At 36.5% G+C, this 18,065-nt stretch overlaps 1 protein-coding gene across 1 annotated transcript; it reads left to right on the plus strand.

The window, feature by feature from the left end:
• Nucleotides 1-258: 258 nt before the first annotated feature.
• On the plus strand, nucleotides 259-14,699 carry BBS9 (Bardet-Biedl syndrome 9). Its single transcript, XM_089634584.1, has 12 exons — nucleotides 259-729; nucleotides 2,552-2,640; nucleotides 2,951-3,215; nucleotides 3,298-3,415; nucleotides 3,497-3,638; nucleotides 3,730-4,041; nucleotides 4,688-5,182; nucleotides 5,273-5,613; nucleotides 8,094-8,269; nucleotides 8,347-8,476; nucleotides 12,462-12,684; nucleotides 13,348-14,699. Exons 1-12 carry the CDS (start codon nucleotides 473-475, stop codon nucleotides 13,545-13,547), a joined length of 2,748 nt encoding a protein of 915 aa, XP_089490710.1. The 5' UTR covers nucleotides 259-472; the 3' UTR covers nucleotides 13,548-14,699.
• Nucleotides 14,700-18,065: the final 3,366 nt, after the last annotated feature.

An 18,065-nucleotide genomic window follows, 5' to 3' on the forward strand; every position in this document is an offset into this window, starting at 1 on the left:
AAAGTGATGAAACAAAAACTTTATTTACTGGGTTATTTAGTTTAGGTTAGGCTAGATTAGGTTAAAAAAAAAATTTTTCATCGTTTCTAATAACTTTATATCACTTTTTAAAAGTGTGTTGAATTGTCACTGTGTTGAGTTATCATGGAACCGATTTTTTTATTGTGAGTGGTTTCTCTTATGGGCTTTGTGTGCTTATAGCCGTTCGTATCTTGTTTTGAAAATATTTGACAGAAATTGATCGTCGTTTCAGTCGTTTGACTTTGACATTTCCGATAAACAGAATATGAATATGGTTTATTTATGTGAATATGTTTGCACCAACGAGCTCTATCGGATTTCGTACGTTAGGGATATTTAACCATTATTTTGGTATTTAACAGTCCATTTAGTATTGAAGTATAAAAATCTAGTAATACATGTAATACAATATTTTCCTTTGTGATAATTTTATAAAATAAATTAATAAATAATGTCACTGTTCAAAGCAAAAGAATGGTGGTCTAGTGGGACGGTTCTTTCTGAAGAAGATGCTGAATTATTTAATCCTAATTCACTTACAACTTCTCAACTCGGCGTTGAGGGAGCTGGAGACAATATAATTATTGGAAATATAAGTGGGCTCATTCAAATCTTTAAACCGCACGGTGCTTATAAGCCTACGCACCTTATATTAGAGTACATGTTGAACGAACCCATTATTCAAGTCGATATTGGAAAACTTGTGTTGTAAGTTCAATTTTAACCTTATCTACTCGGCTGTCGCATGTATTATCCGTCAGCGGCTATCCCCGTATATAGTTATTTAAGTCATTGTATATTGTTTTCACATATCACCTACAAGGGCCAGCCCTGAGCCTAAAGTAAAATTAACAGTAAAGTTTTGACGCCCCTTGTCAAAACCAGTAGACGCCTATGTAGGTGATCACTAATCAATAATATTCGGATGATTTGTATGTTTACATAGCACCGTTTTTGTGAAAAATAAATTCAAGGGCAATGTGTTAGGACTGTTAGGTGTTATCAGCGCCTTAGCGCCTTGACAATTCGGCGCTCTGAGCGGACTGATCCGATTACACACGCATAGGGCCGGCACTGTCACCCACTAAGCATTGTTTTCTATTATACCTGTTACACTCCTCCTATAACCATGAGCTATGAAGCTCAACTTATGGAGAGTTGAATAATAAGGAAAAATAAATTCAACATCCTTTATTGATATAATTTGAATTCTGTTATATTTATTATCTCTAATATTTAAATAAATAAATGTAATTCATGAAGTTTCACTAAAACACATGCAAGGGATACAACCCTCCGGGAGCCGTGTTAGGTTATTATCAGCACCTTGGAGCTTCGGCAAGTCTGTGCCCGGAGCGGACTGCTCCAATTGCGCCTGGACAGGACTGGCCCAGAACACATGAATTATGTAAAAAGGTGTTGTGGGGTCAAGGCCGGTCCTGTGCAGGCACAATTGGAGCAGTTCGCTCCAGGCGCAGACTTGGCACGGAGCCAAGGCGCTGATAATAACCTAACATGTAACAGAGCACCCTTGAGGTTTATACTAGCGCCAGGCGCCGTTTGTTTCGGGGTCGGCCCTGTGTTAGGTGGGATAGGTTGAAAAGCATTTTTTCTCATAGAACCATGTAGCTATAATTACCATGGTTCCATGCTTGTAACCTATGGAGCCCCTGTAGTTCATACTAATATGTTCTATGCAGTAAAACTCTGACCTTGATAAATAGAAGTTCAGTGGAGATGAGAAACAGATTTAAAAAATTACATTGAGTCTTTGTTGAATCATTTAAATGTAGTATGTACTATATCTTCCAAAATCTGATTGGAGTTTCCGTGCTAATAAGCAGACAATCAATATATAATTCTAAAAATTGAAAATCCTTACACATTTATGAACTACAAAGAATCTTGTCTATCTCAACCACGCCGGCTTGTCCTGATTTTAAAAAAACTCTCTCGTGTTGTAAAGTTATTGTAATTATTATTGTCATCAAGCATAAGGTTGGTAGCACTTATTACACAGGTACATTGATTGGCTCCTTGAAATTTAGTTTGATATCCATTGTTGAAATTAATAAGATCCCTTCATTTAGAAAGTTTATTGTTAAATAGATTTTCTTCTCCATTTTAATTTCCGTCTAATGAACATTTTTATTTCACGGCCTCCGTGGTGAAGGGGTTCGGTGTGCGAAAGTAAATTTTATTTGATTAAGTTGTGTTATTTCTTAATTTATTTAATTAAAATAATATATATAGAGTGGAAGTTACTCTCAGTATTACCCTGATGTAAGATCACCATTCTGAATTGAAAAATTGCTTGAAATGGCTTTACCCGTGTTTGGAGACCAGATCTGAATAGCCAGGTACTTCCCCACCTTCATCCTCCTCATCTCCTTCTCATCTCCACTACCTTCAGCCTCACAATATACCCCAATTGGGGATGCCATAGTCACACTGGCTCCGGATGGTTGGGAGCAGTTTGGACTCTTGTGTGGTATTCACATTAAAAGAAATGTACATTTATCTTTTCCAGTGGGTCTGAAAAGGATTACATAGCAGTTTTACATCCAAATAAGTTATCAGTGTTTTCTTTACTGACGAAGGAGGGTCAAGCGGATTTTGGTAAGTTTGAAATGGTTCCATGACAAAACAGAACAGTGACAGAACAGAACATAAAGGAAAGTGAAGAAGAACAAAGAAACAAACAACAAAAATAACCTATTTTTTAAAAAATGTTCTGTGTTGTCACTGTTTTATTTTATCCAATTTCCTATTCTTTTAATGTTCAATATGTATTTGAGGCCAGATCTTCCTATGTACTTAAATCCTGCAATTCTTATTAGGTTGGATGTCTCCAGTTTAGCAGGCTATTGCACCAATACACATAATATGTATACATATGTCAATTACCATATTAATTTTTCTCCACCAGGTGACCAGAGTATTCTAAGCGAGCAATATCATCACATTCTACCCCGTACCGCCTACCATCTAATGATCGACAGGTTCGGAGGAGTTAAAGACAAAGACTTTATGTGCGTCCAATGCTTGGATGGTGCACTGATGTTCTTTGAGCAAGATGTCACTGCTTTCAGTTGCGTAATGCCCAACACTTTACTGCCGGGACCCATCCAGTACAGTCATTGCACAGATTCTTTCATCACCTGCACTTCTAACTGGATGATTGAATCTTACAGGTAAGTGGCCTTGATATTAGCCAATCTCTGGTAGCAGAGGACACTAGAAGAAAAATAAGAATTACCCTCTTTTCTGTTTCAGTTTCCACAATGTATCTCAGACAGCGGAGTCAGAAGGTAAGACAAGTGTTGGGAAGAAGTTAACAGCTGATTGGGTATACAACATCGGAGAAAATATCAAATCTATTCAAAAGATACAGGTACAAAGTTAAAGTTCTTACATTTTTAGAGCAGTTTAGCAGTCATTTTAGCTTATTTATTTAATTGTTATTCATTTTCAGACCACCAGCAATGCTTGCAGTTTGGTAATGCTGGGAGAAAGAACTCTGTACTGCATAAATGACAATGGAACTTTGAGGTTTATGAAACGATTTGATTTTGACACTGTGTGTTGCCACGCCTACTTGGTGGGTTGGTACTATGGTAAGGCAATCTCTTTCATATTGAAATTAAGTATGAAAATAAATTAGATTAGACCACTATGTATTTAACTAACTTGAGAATTTTTTTCCAGACCCAAATGCTCGTTTGATGCAGATGGTCGTATCAGAAACATCAACTCTGCTAATATACGAGCAAACAACTCTGTTATGGTCGTGCCAGTTGACATTTATGCCGCTCACGGTTTGTCGCGGATTCTTCGCCTACCTACCTGGCTCTATAGTCATGTTGTCTGATAACGGAGAAGTAAAATGTCTCTTCTTGGGAACGGAGCCAGAGTTATTCACTGCACCGCCGTTGGTTGAAGCAGAAATTGATTTTGATAAGGCGCAAGAGGAATTAGAAAGTATTCAAAATGTTATCAACAGTCAATATGACGCTGGAGGTAAATAAATAGTAATTTTAACATAAGTCCTTCAGTAGCAATGACAGCTCGCTCACCGGGTAGAAAATATATTATTTTCTCATTTATGCACCTCTCTACTTATAGTTGATACAGGAAGAGGGAGAAATGTTCAGTGACACTGTTAGCAAATGTTACAATATTATTATACACGGTGTCCGGAAACTCTTAGCACAATTGGGGAGCTGGTGAGTCTACATCACATAGAGAACCTAAAAAACTTTTGGAGCCGAGACTACGCTTTGACGCATTGACATTAAACCCCCTAGTGACCGATTTTTTTTCAAATTTGAACTCGACTCCAATCTTCCATATAATTTTGTAATTTGGCCATTTAAATAAAATCATAAATTCACCTATAAACTCTCCACAATTTGAAATGATGTCCTAGAACACCCCTGAAAGGTGAAAAGTGAAAAATTCCATCTTTGCACTTTTACATTCAGAGTGATGGAGTCGATTTACTTGAAAACGAAATCACAAATCAAAACCACAAAATCGACCACAAACGTGATGGAGAATCACTAGTTTTCAACTTCGAGTTTCCGGACACTGTAATTAATATCTGTGTATTAAAAAATATTTATTTTTGCACCAATTTTATTAATTGCTTTGTTTTTTTTTTCAGAAATAAATCTTATCAACAAGTCGGCGGAGAGGGAGTTACCCTTTTACATCAATGTTTCTCGTAATTTAGAAGCGAGTGAACACAGAAGGATCATTGAAGATGCTGAAGATGAAATAGTCAACGAATGTTTCAAGTGTTCAGTAGAATTAGTGATAAAACCATTGAATAAAAATGACATACAATCGATACAAGTGACATTCATCGCCCAGTCTCCGCTTGTTTGTTCGGATCCAAATCAAGCATTTACCATAATCCTGGATGAAATGCGAACAAAGACTGATGTTTATATCGGGAATGAACTGCCGATAGCCAATCTGGAGGTGGTTGTTGTCGTGCTGTTCATTAATTCTCTGAGGAATTTACGTGTCTTGAATAAAAGAGTACGATTGCCATTGAAACTTGTTAGTCACCCGGTTCGACCTCTGAAGGAATCTAAATACAAAATAACATTGTCCACCGATAAGCCACCGGTAGAACTGATGGATCTTTTTAAAGGTATCCATATTGAAGGCAATCATTTATATTAATCATGCAAGTGATTCACCGAATGATTATGACATACATTTTTTTATATTTATTCTGCAGATTTTGATTCAGCTACTTTTACTGAAGTTGGTGGATCTAATGCAGCAATAGCGTTTGAAAATTTGAATCAGTGCGATTATCCTGTGACAATAATATCTGCCAAATCGTCTCAACGCTACAGGATTCAGAGTGATGGAGTCGTATTAATGAGTGTCATTATATCGGAGCTGGTGGAGCGCCTTAAATTACACTTCAAGAAAAAATCCAACACGCATACAGAAGAAGAAAACAAATCTATTAAGATAGAACTTTACGGGGGAATCCCGAGTGATATAATCCAGTTTTTTTTGCAATCTATAGAGAGACATATTCACTTGCGGCGGAATTTGAGTGAAGCAGAGGTTGTGAAATTGTATGTCTAAAATGCACATTTTGTATTAATTAGCACTATTTTTATGGTCCTGCCGATGTGAGCTGTGTTGTTACCAGTGGCGGTTTTCTCTAAAGTACGCTTGTGTGGTGAACTCTCATTAAAAAAATAATAAAATAAAACAAACTTGTAGGTATTGTAATTTGACCACATTTTAAAACGCGTGCTATTGAATTCTGAACTAAAAAATCCACTCGTCCATATTAATATTGCCCGAGAGCGAGTATAAAATGAATCCCACATGTGGTTTATGAATTCAGCGACTCTGGTACATTCTGATCTAAGAAATCTCAATAAATAAAAATTCGGTTCCATGATAACTCAACACAGTGACAATTCAACACACCTTTAAAAAGTGATATAAAGTCATTAGAAACGATGAAAAAAAAAAAGGTAATTTTTGGATAGGGCCTGACACGCTTATTACGAATATTTTTTAGAAAAAAACTTTATATTCGCCTTAATTACTATAAAAGAAAACTTTTTGCATTTCGGGCGGCGGAAAATTATGAATTTAAATTTTCAATTGCGTTAACCAAAATTCACTTCGCGAATCGATGCGGCGGCAATCAGCTGCCATTAGGTACGTCACTGTTATGTTGGTATCCCTGATACATTGATTTGTATCACAAACCATGTTACACAAACCTAGCGTAGCCGGTAAACTAGTTGAAAACTGGGATGTTTTTCTTGCCTTGACGCGAGCAGGCGTTATTAAGGGGCACTTTCCTTTGTATCACAAACCATATTACACAAACCTCGGCATCCCACGAAGATAGCAACGGTCGTATTTAGCTCTTGTTAATGCATCAGTGATACCAACATAACAGTGCGTTCCTAATGGCGTCGCGTTGTCGCCACATCGATTCGCGAAGTGAATTTTGGTTTTATGCAATTGAAAATCAAAATGCATAATTTTCCGCCGCCCGAAATGCAAAAAGTTTTCTTTTATAGTAATTAAGGCGAATATAAAGTTTTTTTCTAAAAATTATTCGTAATAAGCGTGTCAGGCCCTATCCAAAATTTACCAAAAAAATTAAACCTAACCTAACCTAACCTACTTAACCCAGTTAACTTTTCCGGGAGTATGGACGCTAATGAACGACGGTACACACTTTCGCTAAAGGAGTATGGACGCTATGGACGACAGGAGTCGCATATTCATATTCGATGCATATTTTGTAAATATGCATCGTATTGCCATCTATGGGCATATTCCTGTAACTTTACGCCAATTTTAAACATTTTACATCATTATCGACAGATATATCGGCTGTTATTTATTTAGCATACTATTATAAAATTTAATCAAAAAATATATTTTTTATTTATGTAAAAAAAACTCACTCCCCAGAGCATGGCCAACATTACGTAACTTACTCCCGGAAAGGTTAATAATGTTTTTGTTTCATCACTTTCCATGACTTTATATAACTTTTTAAAGATGTGATGAATTATCATTTTGATGATTTATCCGGTCACCAAAAATTCGCTTGTGTATGTTTGTGCTCGTAAAACTCGATAAGAATAAGTACTTGATGCCCAAGAAATAATTAACGCAATACTATGCACCGGAATGAGCTACGGAGTCTAATTAAAGTAAATGTAATGTAGTTTAATAACAGTAACATTGTGGTATACAGTAGCGAATGGTGGGAGAAGTCGGAGACGCCCGAGAAAGACATTAGCAATAGCGAAGCATTGCTGGGTCCACTAGTAGTTTATACAAAACACACTAGCGGCGCTTTAGCGGTAATCCAAGCAAGCGTGCAAATCTCAGGAATCTGTTAGCTGCGCAGCAACGATGAGATTTGATTTGTACAGAATATAGTATTTTGCATGATAAACAGTTTTTTTTCTTTGATTATCGTGCTATATGCTCTTAATTATTGAATAAGTTGATTACTGAAGATGTAGATAGCATTTTTATGTATAAAAAACAGTTTTTATATAAAAATAACTAACAGTTTTTTTTACGTAAATTGTGATTTTCGTATTTAAAACACCGTTTTATAAACTACGACATTATTATTAATTAGCCACAGATGCCTTAATGAATAGCCATATTGTATCTTGCTAGATCACCAATTTCAGATGCAGTGATATTATGAAATCCCTTTAGATCTAGGGAAAAATGTATATAAATTATGGAAAACATCCATACGATTTACAGATGGGGGAATTTTTTTCTCCCTTTCTTAATTTCCAATTGAACTCCCGATGAAATAAGCCACGAACCGCCACTGGTAATTACCTCTCTTTCTAATGCATAGACGTTGTTTATGAGAAGGAGGGAGAGATAACAATGGAGCTATCAGCTGTATGCCTTTGGTATTTTATTATTTTTTAACGTCTAAAATAATATTTTAATAATTAAATTCAAAACCTATAATACTGGTGGTGAAATTTTATTAAATTTTTCTATTATAATATAGATTTAATTTTTTACAGAAATCACTAGATGTTCTCCAATCGCAGTACATTGTGATTCAGAAACGACTGATGATAAAATACCGAGAAAAGCCTCCAACGTCCTGTGAAGGAGTCCACTTCTTATTGCAGGATACTTTTAAAAGGATCAGTATGGAAACTAGTATAATTCAAAAAGTTCGACTGGATGTTTTAAGGTAAAAAAATTCTTTTAATAGCATTTTAATACATTTTGAAAAATATACACCTGCTGTAATTTTTTTATTCTTTTTAGGCGTGGAATTGAAGTAAGTGGTTGTATTCACCTGATTTTTCATGCGTTGGATATGGTAGATTCCAAGAATGAAAGTTTTCAGTTAATTAAGAGTGCTTTAGACCCACAAATTCTGCATCATGACCAACAGGTAAAATATTAAAACTGATTTCATTGGTTCCATGATAACTCGTCAAAATGACAACTCAACACACCGTTAAAAAGTGATATAAAGTAATTAAAAATGATGAAATAAAAGTAACATCTAAACCTAACGTATGTAACCTATTTAATCTAGTTAAAAAAAACTAAAAGATTCATCGACCACAAAAAATGAAGACATAAAACAAGAACTGGCACTAATAAGAGAACAAATTGCAAATATTCAGGTCCCAAACAAACAAAGTGATTTAACTGGGAATTCGGAAGTAATTATTAACCACTCAATTGTGGGTAAGTCACGATTTTCAGATAGTAAACAAATACCGACGGGCGGCGCATCCTGCTTATCGACTGATTCTAGTAATACAGTGTCAACCACACACACAAAGACAATGAACGAACACACTACAAATAGTCCAGTGCAGCCGGGAATGAACTTCGCACACGCTTTAAAACAAAATAATAAACAGGTATCGCGTGACCGCGGTCCGCGGCCTCGGCCTCCTGCGGAAGATGAGAAAGGATTTACATTAGTAACTAGAAAACCCAAACGCAACTTGAGAGGAAAAGCAACCTCAACGACACTGAAGTCGGCAGATTTAATTACGTCAATTTATATTTCACGGTTTACATTGGAAACTACCGAGGACGACGTAAAGACCTACCTTGCAGATAATGGTCTCGAAAATACTAAGATCGAAAAAATTAAGCCTTACCGTCCCACGCCATTTAACACCTTTAAACTTTCTGTAAAAGCAACTGAAGGGCCGAAATACCTGGTGGAAGAACTATGGCCGGAAGGAATTGTATTCCGTAAATATATAGAATCGCGTACATCAACCAAAAATCAAAATGACAACCGATAAATTAAGAATTATTTCGATTAACTGCAGATCGGTCCGTAGCTCCGAAAAATTTATTCACGATCTCTGCGAATCATATGACATTATACTAGTCCAAGAAACGTGGCTACTCCCAACCGAGATTGAATTTTTATCTAATATTCACCCGCATTTCAATAGCTTGGGCACCTCTGCCGTCAATATAACTAACGGTCCCCTACTAGGTCGGCCGTACGGCGGAGTGGGGATAATTTACAAGCAAAACTTAAGGGTTACCACAATCCCGATGGACAATTGTCGTATGGCCGGAATCGAGGTGAGTCTAAATACTGAAAATTTAACCATCTTCACGATCTATATGCCGACTTGCTTAACTGACAACTTTGTGGAGTTTACCAACTGCCTGGCCTCCTTACAAACGATCATTGATGACAAAGATTATATCAATTCAATTATTATCGGAGACTTCAACGCTAATCCCGACTCACTCTTTGGAATAGAGCTAAAATCTTTTTGTCAAGAATTCGAATACATTTGTGCCGACACCGAAATTTTATCTGAGAATTCTTACACATACGTCAGTGACGCGCATAGTACTACCAGGTGGTTAGACCACTGTCTAGTTACAAAAAATATTTACAAACAAATTATCGATATGAAAATACATTACGATGTTGATTGGACTGACCACCGACCCCTCGAAATAACTTTAAATACGAATGGAATAGTAACATCGGAAGTATTTTCATCTATATTAAGGGATCCAGCATTATGGAATCCGAAAAATATACGTGATATCGGAATTTACAACTCATGTTCGCAAACTTATCTAGCTAAAATCAACCCAAAAAATACATCTCTTGAGGACGGTGGCAACCCTGAACGTGCCAAAATAAAACACCTCTACGGATGTATAGTACAAGCATTACGAGACAGTGCCGCTAGTATATTTAGAAATACTACTACACCAAAATATAAGCAAGTTTTTGGATGGAATGAATTTGTCGCAGACAAATACGAAAAATCAAGACAAGCGATGCTCACCTGGATTGATAATGGGAGACCGCACAATTGTCCCATCGCGGAGGATAGAAGGACAAAGCGTGCCGCCTTCAAAACAGCTCTAAAACAATGCCAAAAGAATTCGACACAACTCCAGATGGATAAAATAGCAGCGGACTTAGATAATCGGGACTTCAAATCATTTTGGAACAAGTCTAATAAAATGTTGAACATGCGTTCCAAAGTTTCGTGCAACATAAACGGAGAAACAAATCATGAAGTAATTGCCAATATTTTCAAAAAACATTTCGCGACTACTACGCCGACCATCTCCTCAAACGAAACGCATTTGAACGCCTATGATGATATTGACCCCATAGTCACTGCAAAAATGGTGAAAACCGCCATTAAAAACATGAAATCCGGAACATCAGCAGGACATGACGGCCTAAGTATCGAACACGTCAAACATGCAGGGGTAGCGATTCTGAAACTACTGGCAACATTGTTTACCGATATCATAAAGAGTGGTTATCTACCCAAAGACATGACAAAGACAATCATAATACCGATAGTAAAATCTAAACTGACAGACATAACTTTACAGGAAAATTACAGACCGATATCCATCGCCACAGCGACCGCCAGAATATTTGAACGAGTTCTCTTAGACCAAGTCGGACCCCAATTGAAAACGAAAGACAATCAGATGGGTTTCAAAACAGAATGCTCCACGGACTCAGCCATATTCTGCGTAAAACGGACGCTGGAATACTACAGGAAAAGAAAAACAACAACTTACGCATGCTTTTTGGATCTTAGTAAGGCATTCGACAGAGTTTCCCACCCCCTACTATGGAAAAAACTAAAGGAAAGAGGGATACCATGGAAAGTGGTTAGAATTCTCGAATCATGGCATCGTCAACAGGAAAACCTTGTAAAGTGGAAAGATGGATTCTCAGAACCCTATTTCTTGAAAAGCGGGGTCAGACAGGGTGGATGTATGTCCCCAGTACTGTTCAACTTATACATGGACGAATTAACCCACAGGTTAAACAATGCTGGAGTGGGCTGCCACATCGGAGGTCTATGTGTTAACAATATGAGCTACGCAGATGATATGGTTCTGATGGCACCGTCAATACGGGGATTAAGAATTCTCCTGAAAATCTGTGAGGAATTTGCTCACGAAACCAACATGATCTATAATGCGAAAAAAACAGCACTGTTGGTCATAAAACACGGGGAAGGCCCAAAAAACATTCCCCCAGTCTTTTTGAATGGTGAGATTCTGAAAACAGTAGAAACCACAAAATATCTAGGACATATCATCAACAACAAGTTAACGGATGATGAAGATATTGACAGGCAGAGGCGTGTACTGAGTATAAAATGTAACATGCTCAGTAGAAGATTCCGGCTCTGTAGTCCACGAGTGAAAAGGACGCTCTTCTTAGCCTTTTGCACCACCCTGTACACATGCGAGCTCTGGGCTAATTTCAAGAAAAGAACAATGGAAAGGCTTCGGGTTCAATATAATAACGCTTACCGATTGATGTTCGGACTCCCCAGGCACTGCAGTGCCTCCTCGATGTTAACAGAAGGGCGAGTTCCAGGATTTACAGCTCTGTTAAGAACCAGGATTGCAGGACTGAGGGAAAGGATAAACCATTCCAGAAACACTATTATCATAGAATCCCGTCTGACTTCAGGATCGAGCATTGAAGACCATTGGAGAAAGATACTTGCTCCCAAAATCTTAGATCCGATGGATTCCCGTGCTTCTCTGCTTTAACTTAATTTCATTTTTAATTTTTTAATCTCTTTTTATTTATTTTATTTATGTTACTCTATGTAAATATTATTTGTACTTATCTCATCTATGGGATGTGTGGGATTGCACTAACCTCCCCACATCCTGGAATAAAGAATTTATTATTATTATTATTTTGTTTCATCACTTTTCATGACTTTATATCACTTTTTACATGGTGTGTTGAATTGTCATTTTAATGAGTTATCTGGTTACCGATATCATTTAAGTTGTGTAGAAGAAAACATCCTGTTTTGTAGTTCATTACAATATTGAATTGACGATGTTTTATTTGACGTATTTATATTGATTTTTAGAACTGGGAAGAGACAGCTTCCCAAAGTATCATTCATCTTCTGCGAAATCATTTTTCAAAAAGTGATAAGGAACGAGATAAATTGGCACCTTTTAATCAAGGAAATTCAATTGCAGAATTTGATGGCAAAAAATTTGTCAAGTATGTAAATTTCCTGATTGAAAGGTCTTTGATGAAATTTGTGAAACCCGTAAAAACAGAGGAAAACGTCACTGAACTGATAGGTTAGTAAATTTTTGTATAAAGTATTGATGTATTTAAAATAATCATTCATAGTATAGATCTGTCTTTCTCAGAGTGGGAGATAACGCCCCCTTGTGGGCGCTGGAGGCTTGCAGTAGAAGGCTCAAAGAAAATTAGGGGGCGTAAAGGAAATCTTGAGGGGTGACGGCAGACAAATTCTATCTATAAAAATCCGACGGAATGTAGCTGAATTAAGTAATAATAGTTTATTTCACTTCCTTTTTACAAAACACTTTTTAGAACAAAACTGGGCATTCGCCACATTGTTAGTTAGTTTTTAAATTAAGTAAAACACTAATAATGGAATTATATCTTTTCTATTATCGTCATTGGTTCCTCAAAGTTTGTATGGCAAATTAAATTCAAGAATGGCCACCAAGAATTTTGGTAGCTGAGCTACGAACAAACAGCATGGACTATGGAAGCGGCAGAGCCAATGAAAATTTTGTGTTTGGTGTGTAGGTAGAAACTAATGCCGGGCTCCGCTGTGCGTATATGCGATTTGCAGTAGTATGGGCGATTTGGGCGAAACGTGTTGTGCGTGCGGTTTTATTCTGATAATGTTTTGTGGCTCATCCCCTTGTTTCTATTATATATGGTACATAGTATAGTTTTAGTTAATTTCCAATTTTTTTTTTTTTTAGATGAGGTTGCACCGAAAGATCCTGAAAATATAGCGATTTTGGAAGAGCTTAAGTCTGGCAAACACGAAGAGGAAAACGTTCTTGAAGTTCCTCAAGGATCCCTCCTCGGGTTTAATAGAAAACCAATTCTGACCGCCAGGTGGGAAAAACAACAACAACAGAAAGAAGATGGGGAAGGGCAGGGAGAAGGAGAAGGTTAATGATAATAATTTAAATGGGAGATAACATTTGTAACTATGAATACATACTATGTATTTGAATGATTAACAAGCCTATTTTTTGTTAGCCCATGATTGTTTTAGCTTGTTGATCAGTTAGTAGCATAGTGGACAAATGGATTGGGTTTGCATCCAGATCTGCGTGTTCAATTCCATTATTTCACTGCAATACTTTCCGCTTATAATGATGAAAGTACGTAGGAGGAATTTAAATATTCTCAGGCTATTCGTAGCACAGAAATGTTTGTCCTTCTTAACTTCGCCAAAAGTACCCATTGAATATGAAAAATTTGTATCTGTTGAGCGCCGGCATTTCGAATTGGCAATCTGAAAATGATACTGTCCGTTCGTGGGATTTTACCTCGGCAAGCTACAGAGGAATTAGGTTATGTGAGCTCGGCATTTTCAAAGTTAATACCCTAATAAATCGTTGAGAGTAATAGTCAAAACTCTCTCCACCTGATGGAAGTGGTTAATATCTGATGTGCAATGGTTAAAAGGCCTGTTAGTCTAAATTATGCAAGTTGTCCGGGGACAAGTACACTGACTTTGAAACAAGATAAATCTTTTTTCGAAATTTTAATGTAGTTTTCGGGTAAAAATGTTGAATTGTTTGTGTGGAAAATAAAATGATGTTTTTAGCTTTTTTACTTCTATCATCTCTTAAAGTTTCTGCCGGACATTCTATATAATATTATGCAACATGAAATTTCACCCTTGGGTTAAGAAAAATTATATTTTATTTCCTTTGGTTTTTCAGCTTGGCTTTTACATGGATTGTAGGAAGAGAATATATAAAGTAAGCTATCGAAAATTACACACAAAGTTTTTAAAGCATGGAATAATGTTAAACCGATAAATTAAATATGAAACAATATTAGTAAAACATGTAACACTAACATAAAATAAAATAAAAACTAGAACAATACAACATATAAGACAAATCACTAAATGCTACTATAATTTGTAGGATTCAACAAAGTGCTGGTATAGATTACGCTTGATTCTATAAATGGAGTTGGTAAATGTATTATATCAATAGTACCCCCAAACTTGGTGCACAGTTATTATTCTTAGTTTTAATTACTGGGTAGTGCAATTATATATTATTATTTATTTATTAATATTATGTACGTGTGTCCTAAAAAATCGTTAAAAAAAGTGTTAAAAAATCCTGTGCCTTTCTATTCAATGCAATGAAATAAATTTTAAAGGTTATTATTAAAGCACATGTTAGTAATCTATTATGTTTTTTTTAGGTAAAACATTTTATTAACTATTACAATTAACTAAGATGCAATGTTTTTTTATGTTACACAATTTTTCCGTATTTCTACAATTGTGTGAATGTTATTTATTCAATAAATTTTCCCTGTTACGTTGGCTTTTTATTTAAAAAATAATTGAAAAGACTGGATTCTTTTTCCAAATAATAAAATAATCATCAAGTTTTCGATTGGCCTCTTCTAATTTTCACTTATATTAAGACTTATTCACGTCCAGTAACTATGTAGGTCATGGAATTAAAAAGCCCTGCAACAATTTGAAGCTGCGGAGTGAGGGGGTAGATGTATGAAAATGCCAAACCTACTGAAATTTTTTAATGACGTGTTCCATTCCTTGTCTCTTCAAATACCCTCAAAAAATTCATAAGCTGTTATAAATGCTTTAACAATAATAGTTCATTATGCACCACTTTGCATACAAATAAGTTCAAAAGTTAGATATACAAGATGGCTGCCAGGCAATTTCCCCTCACCCTAGATTTGGCTACAATGCCATTCATACAATATCGCACTAATGCTCTGTCCAGGGCGTTTTAGGTCCATTATGTAGTTCATGAACCTACATAAAAAGCCCTGGACTGAGCTATACGAGAAGCCGCGGAGTGAGGGGGAAGATATATGAAAAATGCCAAAACCTACTTAATTTTTTTAGCAACGTATCCCATTTCTTGTCTAATCAAATACCAAAAAAAATCATAAACCATTATAACTGCATTTAACACGAAAATAAAAACTATTATAGTTCATTATGTACCACTTTGCAAACAAATCATTCAAAAGTTAGTCATACAAGATGGCTGTCAGGCAATTTCCCCTCAAACTAGATTTGGCTTCATTGCCATTCATACAAAATCGCACTAATGCTCTGTCCAGGGTTTTTTAGGTACACGCAAAAAAAGATGGTTGGACCTAAAGAGGTCCATGATATAGGTAGGTACCATAGATAATAGGTATCTTTACGATTTGTGGCAGGTAGGTACCATCAAATACTCTATAATATCAATAATACCTCATTCTGACATTTCCGTTTCATTCTGATTAAATAGTTGATTTATGATTCTGATGGCAGCATGCTACACAGCTACACTAGCGCCTCGGTTTTCTTTCACACATTTTATCGGATATTATGTGAAATATATTCTTAATTTTACTTTAGTAAATTATAGAAACAGAAAAAAATTATGTAACCTCTGTATGACCTTGCTGTTTTTTGGTCATAAATAAAAAAAAATAGTAAAGCGGCTATTTTACTCTGCATTTGATGTTTAAGAAAGGTAATAAAATACTTATTTATGTGTGAATTTTTCTTTAATTTCTTATTTTTTGTAGATATCGCTTTTTAAGTAATCAAGAGCATTATATTTGCTAGGATTTGACGGACTCGTATTATATTTCACTAACTAATTTGTCAACGTTTTTTGGCATCCTGAAAAAGGCTTGGTGTTTTTTTGTTGTTTGTAATTATCATATCTGTAAACTACACACACAAAAAGGACATCTTTATACATATTTCTTTTGAATATTGATCAAAATACAAAGTAGAAAGCGTCGAACACCGCCATCTAACTAACTAACTAACCATCACGCCGTTTCCACGCAGGGGTAGGCAGAGAGGACGGACCGCCAAACAACTCGGTCTTGGCACACACTCCTTGCCTTATTCACATTCATACATCGTCTCATACATACTCTTCTATTATTCTGACTCTCGACATGGCCCGACTCGAGTATCTGATTCACTTGATCGTGCCATGTCTTCCTCGGGCGTCCCCGACTTCTGCTACCATTCGGATTTGCATCATATATCCTCCTTACACTCCTATCTTCGCACATTCGCTCTACATGCCCAAACCATCTAAGCATCCCTTTCTTAATCTTACTCATTACGCTTACATCAGCCTTGCACTCTTTGCGGATCTCCACATTCCTCACACGATCAAACATGGTTTTACCACACATACGCCTCTAGTACCAAATAAATTCAATTTACCGCCATTGAAATGAATGTCAACGTCAGTATCCCACTCTAGCTCGTCTAGCGGCCAGCGAGTATTTGGTAAGATCTCCTCCCTAGGTCCACGATCTCTCCCTTCTCCCTAGCTGTGCATTTTTAATATAATTCCGATTAAAAACATTACGAGATCCATGAACATTTCTCAATGCTCTTTCTCAAACAAAAAAAATTGTTCGTACATTCTCAGGCATCGATAATCTTGCGTGTTGCGTTGCCCGCATCGTCTGCACAGAACTCCAGGCAATCAACATCATCAGAGACTCGTCGCCAGTTTTTTGCGTTCCCGCGTAAATCGGACGTTCTTTTGATTTGAACGAGACTCGAGCAATTAATTCCGGAGACTGCCGCTGACTTGCGCTGACTGCTGCCACGCGCGCGCCAACAGCAAACCTGTATTGCCACCATTACGCCATTATAATAGCAGGGAACAGCGGGTAGCAACTTATTCCATTGATGGCTGGGTAGGTACTGAATTAACTGAATACTGATTTTTTTTGTTTACATTTCTTGATGAGGATCGTCAATTATTATTAGTTCCCATCGACCGGCCACTTGAAATTCGGACCATTTATTAATTCATTCGATTTCGCCCACTTCCATTGTCCTCATGTTTCAGGTTTCAGGCGGTATTTTTTTATCTCTTTGCCTCTGCCATAATAAAATTCTGGTTCATCGATGTTTGACAGAAGACAATGATAATGCACGCCGTGGATGCCTTATTTTGTTTCTCCTAGTAGGTGGAAGGAATTATTTTCAAGTGGACTAAAAGACATGGATTGTGTTTTTACACATATGGTAGGTACTTACCCGACTAGATCAACTATGATATTCTCATGTTTAATCTCTGTCATCTCCATATTTTTATCTTTTCTGATAACGTTGGTCGTAGGTATTCGTACAGTGATCCAAAGGTCCAATCGAGTTCGCCGCTGGACTTAACTTAACTTTTCTTTTTACGATGGGGCTTATTATTCGTTTGTTCAACAGCTTTTTGATCCTAAGCCGTAGGTAAATTTGTTGAAGTGATATGCTTGCAATCAAATGTTTTTGTAAGTCTTTACTTAAACGTTATTCTCCAGTTAGTTTACCGTTCTTGTTGTTCCAATTTTCCCGCGGGAAAATTGGAAAGTACGGGTTTCAAATGTACACTTTGCGATTTTAACGCTATATCAGTCGGCTATAAATAATGAATTAACGTTT

Source organism: Hesperophylax consimilis, chromosome 8 (assembly GCF_061612785.1).
Source record: "Hesperophylax consimilis isolate HC1 chromosome 8, BYU_Hcon_1.0, whole genome shotgun sequence".
In the NCBI taxonomy this organism is placed as follows: Eukaryota; Metazoa; Arthropoda; class Insecta; order Trichoptera; family Limnephilidae; genus Hesperophylax; species Hesperophylax consimilis.

Excerpts from the sequence above, each read along its gene's own strand:
- BBS9 (XM_089634584.1), top strand. The coding sequence starts at position 473 with ATGTCACTGTTCAAAGCAAAAGAATGGTGGTCTAGTGGGACGGTTCTT. Across the intron at positions 3,416-3,496 it reads AATCTATTCAAAAGATACAG|ACCACCAGCAATGCTTGCAG; the intron begins GTACAAAGTTAA and ends ATTCATTTTCAG. Across the intron at positions 5,614-8,093 it reads GGAATTTGAGTGAAGCAGAG|AAATCACTAGATGTTCTCCA; the intron begins GTTGTGAAATTG and ends AATTTTTTACAG.